The 11,326-nt window shown below is 43.6% G+C and overlaps 1 protein-coding gene across 1 annotated transcript; it reads right to left on the bottom strand.

The window, feature by feature from the left end:
• Window positions 1–5,671: 5,671 nt before the first annotated feature.
• Window positions 5,672–10,360, bottom strand: LOC136652776 (olfactory receptor 6F1-like). Its single transcript, XM_066629698.1, has 2 exons — window positions 10,353–10,360; window positions 5,672–6,647 (listed from the first exon to the last, which is right to left on the bottom strand). The coding sequence occupies exons 1-2, from the start codon at window positions 10,358–10,360 to the stop codon at window positions 5,672–5,674; spliced, it is 984 nt and encodes a 327-aa protein (XP_066485795.1).
• Window positions 10,361–11,326: the final 966 nt, after the last annotated feature.

Genomic DNA, 11,326 nt, shown 5'->3' on the forward strand with positions numbered 1-11,326 from the left:
CTCTTCTGGTTTCACCTGCAGTGACAGAATTCTAAATTGAAACATGGAAGGTTTTATCCACTTCTAAAATATTACTGTACTTATGTGGAAATATACTACTTTTCCATCATGAACCTGGGGTAAAGCAGTATCTATGTAAGCAACAATCTGTAAATATGAGGCAAGAAATAAAGCACTTTGTAAGTACTATTGCCTTTTCACAATAAAATTCCCCTCAAGTAGCAAAACTCAATTTATCAAAATCAATCCGATGACCTGGAACAAGACAGATTACCAAACCAGTCTGAAATGCATAATGACCTGTCAAACTGTCCACACACAAATATGACATGAAGCAACCATGTTGTTATATGTCATGGTACATGTGTACTTTTACTATATGTGATAGTAAATCTACTATTGACTTTTTTTCTTTCTCTAATATACCTCCTCCCCAGCACTGTGGGTTTCTCACCTAAGCTACACAAGGTCAAATCTTCCAGTGCCAATGTACAGGAAAAGGTTTAAATCATTGTAGCATTTAGAGTTGGGTAGAAATCACAATGGAAAACTACTTACCAATCAATGAATCCTTCATTCCTTCTGTATATCATGTTGCATAGCTCTCCCATGCGTGGAGACATGCATCTTCATACAGTTTCTACATTTTCAGTTTTCAACTATTTTGACTAGATTCCTTATTGTTCCTACTCACCCATTTTGAAAGCTAACTAGGTCATCCCTTCCACACAATCAGTTCTAATAAGCCTGGAGATAGGTGTGTAAAGATCCACAAATGAAAACACTTTTGAGAGTTCCTAGTCAAAGGAAAAAAATTCCCTATCTTTTTATTGGGGAGGGGGACTCTGTTTCTGACATGCTGTGAATAATTTTCAGAAGGACTTCCAAGGTTTATGTATTCTTTGTTCTGTATGGATTTTGATTCTCAAGCTTGCTCAGAACTGAACATATTCCAGAGGATTTGAAGTCCAGACGGATTATATGGGTCTAATTGTAAGCAATTAATTACTAAGGGTATAAATCATTATTACTATTTCTCATAAAGTTCTTTTCACCTGTGTTGGGTATGAATTGCCTGTTGTTTGCCCAAGATCTAAACCCATGATTTCACCATTTGGTTTATTTCCTCCTGGACATCAGCACAGGTAAAAAGTTAGGGACAAAAAAGGGCTCATGCCTAGAGGTGTTTGAAAATGCTTATTTACTCACAAATAAGCCCATCTTGTTAAGTAAGATATACAGCCCAACCCTAACCAACTTTGTAGTGCTGATGCAACCACAACGCAGCCCCGAGGTAAGGGAACAACATTTATTCCATTACCTTGAGGAGGCCCCCCCACAGCTGACTTCCCACTGCAGGGCGCAACATATGCCCCCTTGGCATGGCTGCATCAGGGCTGGAAAGCTGGTTAGGATTGGGCTGTTAGGCTGTAGTCTTAGGGTCGAATCCTATCCATATTTCCAGTGCCAGTGCAGCTGTGCCAGTGGGGGTGTGCCCTGCTTCCTGTGGTGGGGAGGCAGTCACAGAGGCCTCCTCAAGGTATGGGAATATTTGTTCCCTTACCTAGGGGCTGCATTGTGGCTGCACAGGTGCTGGAAAGTTGGATAGGATTGGGCCATTACTCACCAGAAACAAACACCTCTACTCATGGCTGACCCCTGAGGTATTGTTGAAAAAGATGGTGACCACCAGCACGCTGCAAAGAGAAGTGCTTCAAAACACTGCCACTACTGTCAAAATAAGCCTCCCCCCAACCCTTCATGTGGAAAAATCTAGTACATGTTTAGTAGATCTTTTTTTCTAGTAGGTCATTTTTTTCCTAGTAGATACTGCTCTTGCAATAGAGTCTATGATCCTGAATGCACTTTGGCAGCTGCACTGATGGTTGGTGCATTCTATTAATGATAACCCAATGATCCTTCCATTGAATCCAGTGCACTTCTCCCCAGGTCAGCCCATCCAGGAAATCAACGGAAGCGCTGACTTCGGATGAGCAGATTAGTGGGCAATGCCCATCTCTGTCAGCCCAGTTCCCTGGATTGGAATAGAGTTTTGGAAAAGGAAGAGGGGAGGAGAGATGAAAAGGAAATGTAGAGCGGACAGGAGTGCTGAGCTAAAGCATTGGATTTTGGGAGGAGCAGAGGTTGGCATGTCATCAGGTAAGAGTAGGGTTACCAGATACGAACTAGGATAGAATGCCTATACCTTTAATTACTGTATTGAAGAGGGCATTTTGTCAGGTGCAGCTGTTTAAACCCTTCCATGTTGAGCTGCACCTGCAAAAATTCCTTCTTCTATATAGTGGTTAAAGCTATAAGCACTCTGTCCCAGTTTGTATATGGTAAACATAGGTAAGGGGGACTGTCCAGAACTTGCAAGATCTTACTGCAAAACCTTATTGTTGAGACTCCATCTTGGAAGAGAAAATCTGTACCCTTCTGCTTTAGGAGAATAGCTGCTAATTGGAGTGATTCTATCCAAAGACATCTGTGCTGTCAGGACTGTGCTATCAGGCTGAGTCAAGCTTCAAGGCCAATGAGCAACTGGCATCAACTGTGTGTTTCAGGAAGGGGTGGGCAGTTGCACTTGGACAGGCCTGCTCGCACTGTGACCATCTAGAACAGGGGTGCTCAATAGGTGGATCGCGATCTACCGGTAGATCGCGAGGCAAAATGAGTAGATTGCGGAGTGCCGACCCCCCCCTTCAGGTGCCTCTGGGAGGAAACGCCGGGAGTAAGGCCCATTGTACTCAATGGGGCTTACTCCCAGGTAAGTGTGGCTAGGATTGCAGCCTCACAGCCTAATCCTAGGCATGTCTACTCAGGAGTAAGTCCTGTTATACTCAGTGGGGCTCAAGGTACACCAACATACATTGTACACATAAATGTTATATGTTATGATGGCGCGAACACTGTAAAAAAAACTCTGGTAGATCTCCGGGCCTTGCTGGGTTTCAAAGTAGCTCTCGAGCCAAAAAAGTGTGAGCACCCCTGATCTAGAAAGTTCAGTTATCCATGGCCTGTGATTTGCCAGAGCCTTTTTTGCTGCTACCTGGTATAACAGCTTGGGCATCATCTGAGGATCTGGAATCTTTAAATTGTTTATACGTTTCTAAAAGCTGGCCTCTTAGGTATAAAAAACCCTTCCTGGGGTGTTGTTAGTTGCAGCACATTGCTAAATCCAGAAGTGCAGCCAGCCATGCCGTGAGATGGTGGGTCAGCTTTCTGCACATGCTCAGGAGCTACGCTCCTAAGTGAGGCTAACCTGTATTAGGTTAGTCATTTACATTTAAAATGTGAATAAATTTACATAAGTTTACATAAATAAATATATTAAAGATGAACTTATATGAATGGTCTTGCAATAGCTCAAGACCTATAAAAGGCCTTGCACAAAGCAAGGCTGGCCTTTCCTTTGCTGCTGATACTGTATCACAGACATGAAACAACAAGCAGTGGAGGGAGCCTTCATCCCACAGCTCACGCAAGAGGTCAAACAGTCGCCCTTACACTGAGAGCAGTTGCATCGGGCCAGTGTGGGCTCCAACAAATCTCCGGAGGACCAGAGGCTCATTGGAGACTGGAGGCTCCCTGAGTGCTGCATTGAGAGGCCTCGAGGGCTGCAAGCGGCCCCAGGGCTGGGGTTTGGGCACCCCTGTTCTAGGCCAACCAGGAACCATGACATGGCAGGAAGGTAAGTAAAAGGAATTTTTACTTATTGACTCTGCTGCACCATGATCCCCAATGGGTCTATTTGGATCAGCATCGGATGCTTTGCCGGTGCAAGTTTGAGTGAACCCATAGGGGTGAGTTGAGATAGGGGGCATAGGACATCGGTGGCACCTTTGCCACAGATATCCGTCCCCTGCTCTCCCCAGACATGCCCCCATTTGTCCCTAATCCCTGTCCCTAATCCTCCCCCTTCCTGTTCATACTAAGTTAGCAGCACTGGTGGTTGCTAGGCATGCTGGTGTTGTGTATGCACTCAGCCATTCATGCATGTGTTATCAAGGTGTTCTCTAATAGAACGCAAATTCTGCCAGCAGAAGGCCCATATAGGATTGGGCTATTAATGTTGACTTTTGTCTTATTCTAAATAAATTCATAATCTTTATAGTAGTGTGTCATTCTTGGTGTGGAATTGGTACTTCAACTAAATCTGGCATTAACTACAAGGTTGTACTATAGAAATTTTTGCCAGTGCTCAGGAGGAGCTAAGCATGGGCATCACGCTAGTAGTATCATGAGTTCTATGAGTGTATCTACTATACCTCCACAATGCTTCTGCTTTTCCTTGAACCAAAGGGATATTAAACTCCCTTTCCTTGGCCTGAAAGGCCATGTGGGCCCAAAGGTACTCATCAGAACTAGCCCTATCAAACAAACAAAAAGCCAACCAGGTCATGTGTGTTCAATCAACCCTTTCCATGATGACCCATATGAGAAATGAGCTAAGCATCTTGAAGGTGGCACATGCCAGTCAGCAACCCAAGTACATGACCACATTGGCATTATCAGTAGCTGCAGAATTTAAACCCTAGCAGAACGTTTCCCAAATTGTGGGTCATGAGCACCTGGTAGTGCCAAAATGTTAATTGAGTGGCCCCAGAAGCCTCTCCCAGGTCGAACCAGATGCACAGCTCATTCAACAAAATAGGCGTTTTACTTTGCAATGCTCTCAGTTGTTCTTCCTTCCTTCCTTCCTTCCTTCAAAAGGCCAAGGGAATGTTTTCAGAATCAGAGTTACTGCCACCGCTGGGAGCATCTCAGTTCTGTTTTATAGGTATCAGAACTTTAAGCATAATGAGCAGAACAGATTAACTCGTTAACATTTCTTCAGAGATTGTTTATCCTCCACAATCAATACTTTTGCATTTGTACTTTTGTATCCAGCTGTCTTACTTTTGATAAATAAAAGATTGCTCATTTGTTTGTGCACCAGTAAAGGAGTTTACATGCATCACAGAAAATATATGGCAAAAAGACATGTTCTAGTTCAGTGTTTCTCAAACTGTGGGTTGGGACTTACTTGGTGGGTTGCAACTCAATTTCTGGTGGGTCCCACAGAGCCCCCAATGAAAACATGGATGATGGAAAGATCATATAAGCAATTTTCAAAGTCATTCAAAAAAATCAGCTGCTAACTGTCCTGCAAAGAGCTGAGCTCCTGTAGTTTGCAAACTTGTGTAAATATAGGGAGATAAATGTTTGAGTACCTTTTTCTGGCATTTTTTCCCCTCCAAGTCTGGCAATGACAGGTAATGGGGGCAGGTGAAGTCTGGGCCACTGATCTCCTCAAACCTTGAGGCTAATCATTAGGACTGCATTGTTATGAGAAATACGTAGATCAAGGTTTTTTTTTTTTTTTTTTAAATAAATAAATAAATAAAATATTTTAAATAAATAAAATATTCTTTTTCCGATCCCCCCCCCTTTTTCTTTAAAGTCTCATAAAGCTACGTGGGTCCAGATAGAGTGTCATTTTACAAAGTGGGTCCTTTCTGCCTCCTTTTCTAAACTGAGTGAGCTAAGAAGATCTCTTTGCATATTCCTGCTGGGTCAGGCAGTGGGGCAAGGGATGAATGCTGATGACAGGCAGGGAAACAGTCTTGGGTCTTTCTTCTGGTGCCCAAGTGTCTTGTGTAACCACTGAATGTAAGCCGTCTACACCCTAAGTGTATGCAGCTGATACTGATTTTATGTGAATATTTTTTGGCACCTTCTCGCCACATAGCCTGTGCAAAGAGTTTCTTAAGGCCACCTTCACATCTTTGTTTCTCAGTGTGTAGATGAAAGGATTCAGCAATGGAACCACAATGAGGTTGAAGATGCTCACTATTTTGGTCCTTTCCAAAGACGTCTGCTTGGAAGGTTTGACAAACAGGAAGATGGTGGAGCTGTACCAAATAACCACAACCGCTAGATGGGAAGAGCAAGTTGAGAAGGCTTTTTGGCGCCCTTTGCTGGAGGGGATGCGCAGGATGGTAGCGATGATGAACATGTAGGAAAGGAGAGTCGTCGTGCACGAGCCCACAATGACGATGATGGCTATGAAAAAAGCAGTTATCTCCAGGAAGTGGGTGTCAGTGCAGGAGAGAACTATCCAAGAATCAATGTTGCAGTAGAAGTTGTTAATCACACTGGACCCACAAAAGGATAATGTTGTGATTATATAGGCTGGTATGCAAATAATAAGGAAGCCACCCAGCCAACATCCCAGTGCCAGCTTCCTAGACAGGTTGAGGCTCATGATGGTGTGATAGTGCAGGGGATAACATATGGCCAAATAGCGGTCATAAGCCATGACCGCTATCAGAATATGTTCAGTGCACCCAAAAGAGAAAAGAACATACATTTGAAACATGCAGCCCGTGAAAGAGATGCTTCTGCTTCTGCCCAGAAAGATGGCAAGGATCTTGGGAATACAGGCTGTTGTGTACCATATCTCGAGGAATGAGAGATTGCACAGGAAAAAATACATGGGGGTATGGAGATGATGGTTTGTTGTCACTAGAATGATGATGAACAAATTGCCAACAATTGTCAGGATGTACGTGACAAGAAAGAACACAAAGAGAGAGATCTGAAAGCTTTGAGAACCAGGAAAGCCAAGAAGGATGAATTGTGTCACTCTTGTTCCATTGTCTCTTCCTTCTTGGTGCTCTCCCATTTGTTTTCTGTTATCTGCAGAAACAGGATGTGGAATTGACACAAAGAAGTTTTCACCAAACTGGATGTTGTTATCTTTTCATAAAGAAATCATATTTCCCTATTATGAATCTGAGGCCAAGCAGCTGATTTCCCAGTGCCACCTTTGAGAATGCCCTGTGCCTGTTGGATGCACATGGTGTGTCAGACTACAAAAGCACTCAGAACAAGGGTTTAAATCAGTGACTTTCAACATTTTTCATCTCGTGGCACACTGACAAGGCACTAAAATTGTCAAGGCACACCATGCTGCTGGTGGGAGGGTCACATTCCTCAGTGGCCCTATTAAAATTTGATAAATAAATAAATTTGCTGAACTCCCATGGCACACCTGTGACCACTTGTAGCCCACCAATCTTAGTACCCTAGTTGAAAATCGCGGGCTTAGATGATGACCAGCCCATATAAGGACACCCACATGGGAGAAAATTACTTGAGGACCAAAGTCCCAAACCACAGAAGGATTTAAAGACAATAACCAGCACTATGTACCAAACCTGGAAACAAAATGGTAGCCAGTATGATTCTGCAAGTTATGATCAGGTGATAGGATATAAACAAGTTGCCCTGATGAGAAGCCTCGTTGCCATATTTTATGTCAACCGAAGTTTACAAATATTTCACAAGGGCAGCTCTATGTAAAATGCATTATTGTAATGCAACCTTGAAGTGACAATCTCTCCAGAAAGAAGGCTGCAGGTGGTGAATTACTGAAAACTGCTAAGACATGCTTATTATTACATTTGCTCAGAGACACCTGTAAAAACTTTTTAAAAAGTAGCAAAACCAGAAAAGCAAAAAACAGAATGGAAATTCAAAGCAGAGAGAGGGAGAATGTTCTGTGGAAAAGAGTCTTTATCCCCGAAGACAAACAACTATTTGGGGAAACAAATGGTATATGGCAGTGGTCTTCAACCTTTTTCATGTCACGACCCAGATAGAGATAATCACACCTCCCGTGACCCCTATCTGCCCACCCCTATCACCATCCACTCTCCACCCCTGCAATGCCCTCCCAGTACTCTTCACTGTAACCAAATGTTCTTATTAGAGAGAGAGCAGAAAGAGTTACTGGGAAGCCTGGCATTGATGAAAGCTATTTTAGCACAACTGCTAAGAACCTGAGTGGGACACCATCTCCTGGTTCCTGAGGGGCCACACTAGATGCCTCCCCTTTTACCTGGTGATGCTCTAATCCAGTGGTCTTCAACCTTTTTCCTAGACGTAGCTACGACCCCACAACGGAAGCTTCACGACCCCATTGTTACGTAAAAATCCCCTTTTGCCTTTTAGTTGTGATTTTCTATATCTGGTTATTATGGACTATAATGTCATGCAAGCTAAACTGTTCTTCCAGCATACAGGCCACATTTCCCGGACTCTGGTCAAGCCACAAGCTCATGGTTACACAACCACACACCCCCCCCCCCAGTCACACATTATGCGAGGATGTCTTGTGTTTTAATCCAATCACTGTTTCCTATGCAAATTGTACCTACACAGAAGTTCATGGTTACACAATCCCCCCCCCCCACAGTCACACATTATGGGAGGAAGTCTTGTGTTTTAATCCAATCACTGTTCAAGCATCTCCTACATTACTGTATGCAAACTTGAACTTCTTATGTTACTGATTCATTGTATTGTCTCCACTCAGTCTTTGTTAAGTTCCCCCATCTAGGAAGCCAGCCATAGACCCCATTGAATTTTGCTGATAAACATCCTGATCCCCATTCAAATGTATACATACTCCAAGCACCCAGCTTTGTGTTAGCAATCAAGCTACCATCCAGCTCAGCACTGTCTCCCAACCCCTTTTAAGAGAGGGCTTCCTCTCACATGTTCTCTCTCGCTCCAAGGCCCAACACATTTGTGTTGTGTCAGAAAGTCCTCTCCACAGGACCCCCCCCCCAAACTGGCTCTACAAGAACAAGTAACTATCTTGCGCCTGGAACTCTTTCCCTTCCCCCCCTTTTTCCTCCCCTTCTCTCCCCAACTTTAGTTAGCAGCTGGGATTGGCATAGCAGGGACCCCTAAAATCCTTCCCTACAACCCTTCCTTTTTCTGATTTCCACGGATGCACCAAATACTCTTCACACGCAACCACCATGAAAGCTAGGTACCAAGAAATACATTTCTCCATCTGCATTGTTTACCTTTGTGCTTTTGTAATAAAACTATAATCTTTTATTGAAAGTTATCTTTCTCTCAGTCTCCTCTTTAAGCAAAAGGGAATTTCTCTGCCTAATGTTCCAATAAGTGCAGTGTAATAATTCCCCTAAACAAAACAGCCCTTTTGGTAACACCATTGGGGTCCTGACCTCAAGGTTGAAGAATATTGGTCTATGATGAGTGAAGGTGGGATACAGAAGTTCAGTGACTAACCATAGAAAACAAGGAACTCAAGAGTGGTTGATTGTACAAATCCAAATGCCTTGGCCACATCCTGAACACCTGAAATGCATCCAGTCAAACTTGACAGACAAGTTCTCTGGGTTTAGGTTAGAAAAGATTGTAGAGCTTTAATCAAATCATATTTAAGATTTCTAGCCTCCCAAAGCTTGCCTTCACAAACATAAGAAATATAATAAAGATATCTTTTATTTCCTTGGCTAAAAATGCAGACAATACCACTTGGGTTGAATATGCATAGTCATTCATCCAATATCCGCATTCTCATTTTCCACTAATTTATATATTGATTGCATCTCGTCATTTTACTCACCGAGTCAAAAACCTAACTAGGAAATTTGTCCTGGGCAGTTCTGCTTTCTAAATGAAATGGCAGTGGTTGAGCAAGGAACTGCTATATCATCAGAATGTAAAGATCCCTTGAGATTTCATCTTGTGAGCTTTAGAAATATGTCCCCATTGGTTTTTCCCCTGGGGGCTGGGGATAAGAATAGGCCCTCAGTTTGGCTGTACTTGTCATAAGAGGCGACTGAACAGCCACCGGGTAGATGGAACTTGTCAGCCTGGGAAGGCAGCTCATCTGAGAGAAGGAAAACTCTGATCCCAAACCTCCACTGCCTTGTGGCTACATCCAGTTATGGAAAAGGCTTCAGGAGTCAACCTCGAGGCAAAATCCAGAGCCGGAGTCCCTGAGGCAGTTCATGGCTGAACACAGTCATGTTCTGGCAACTCCTGCGACGCCGCTGGAACCAACCGAACTGGCTTCTGCCTTTCCATTGGACCATTTCAGCAATGTGGAGAGGGGGGATTTGCTGTGTGGGTAACAGTCTATCCTCCATATCTACCTTACCCAGGCTTCGCGCACTGGAGAGGACACTGTGCCGGAACCACTATTCAGAGCAGGATACCATAGTCTTCCGAGACCATAGTCTTCCGAGACTGAAGGATGCCAACTGTGTTCCCATTGATTTGTATGCAATCATAGATGAGACATATTTTAGAAAGGCATTAACATGCTCTATCATGTTGAACCGCTGTGCTACCACAGATCATTCAACAGGGAGCGTTTAATAGAGGTCAAAGAGGTCAACTTGAACCTGCACCAGCTGTATTGCTGGCATTAAGTCTGAGGCTATGGTGGAGACTTTGTTTTTCTCATAGCTGTGGTGGAGACTTTAGCTTACCCCCAGAAGACTTTTCTGACTGCCCCCACGCACAGATACAGTACACACAGCTGCATTGGAGCAGGGGTGGGAATTGGATCTAATTGAGCTGTAAGATTCCCTAATGTTAACCTCAAAATGGATAAGGATATGGCATTTCAATGGCCAGAAGTTCTGCACAGTAGACTTCCATTAGTGCTCAGAGCATCTTTTGCCCCAACCCCTATTTGGTGGATCCCTATTTGGCAACCCCTTTTCCTTTGGGAGTGGGGTTTTGCAGGGCCATGGAAGCCTGCTGATCTGGCTACTCTTAGTTTTGGCAACCAAATAGCTCACAGTCCCCATGCAAACTACCTATGAATAATTCAAGAGTAGCTGGCTGCCTCTGGAACCAAGTAGGAACTTTTTGCTTCCTGTCTGATTGGCCTTGGTAGGGAGTTTTGTTCTCTGCCCCCCCCCCCAGGTGGATGTGTTTAGCCAGGTTAATTACAGCTGGCAGGTTGTGTGCAGATATACGGTTAAGAATAGGAATCAGTGCACACTTTGAGGCTAGCTGATTTGATAAAAAGGAACCCAGGATCAACTCCAGAAGTATCTGTGGCTTGGGGAGGCTGAATGGAATCTGTCTGAGCAAGGATTGGCAGGTTAAAACTGGTTCAGCAGTCCATAGCTTGTTCAAATCCCCCCTCCCCCCCAATCAGTGATTTTTTTGCTTGGAATCAGACTGAGCATTCCCAAAGAGAATATAGACAAGAGCTGTTGTCTCCCCCAAAACATGAACCCGCCTGAGTTGAGGCTTCCCATTTCAGACTTGATTATTTCAATATTCTGTGTCCTGCTTTAATTTCTTTACTTTGTCCCATGTCTTTATTGGGTGTATGTGGACAATGCAGTCAGTCCATTCCAGGCTTGGTCTTCATTTGACTCATAAGTAGAAGTGCTTGAACACTGTGAGATTTTTTTTCCAAAATTTGTTGAATTAAAATGCTAATTGTGGCATTTTGTGTTTTTATTCACAACTGAATATACGATTCCTCAGTACT

This window comes from Tiliqua scincoides, chromosome 5 (assembly GCF_035046505.1).
Source record: "Tiliqua scincoides isolate rTilSci1 chromosome 5, rTilSci1.hap2, whole genome shotgun sequence".
NCBI classification, from domain to species: Eukaryota; Metazoa; Chordata; class Lepidosauria; order Squamata; family Scincidae; genus Tiliqua; species Tiliqua scincoides.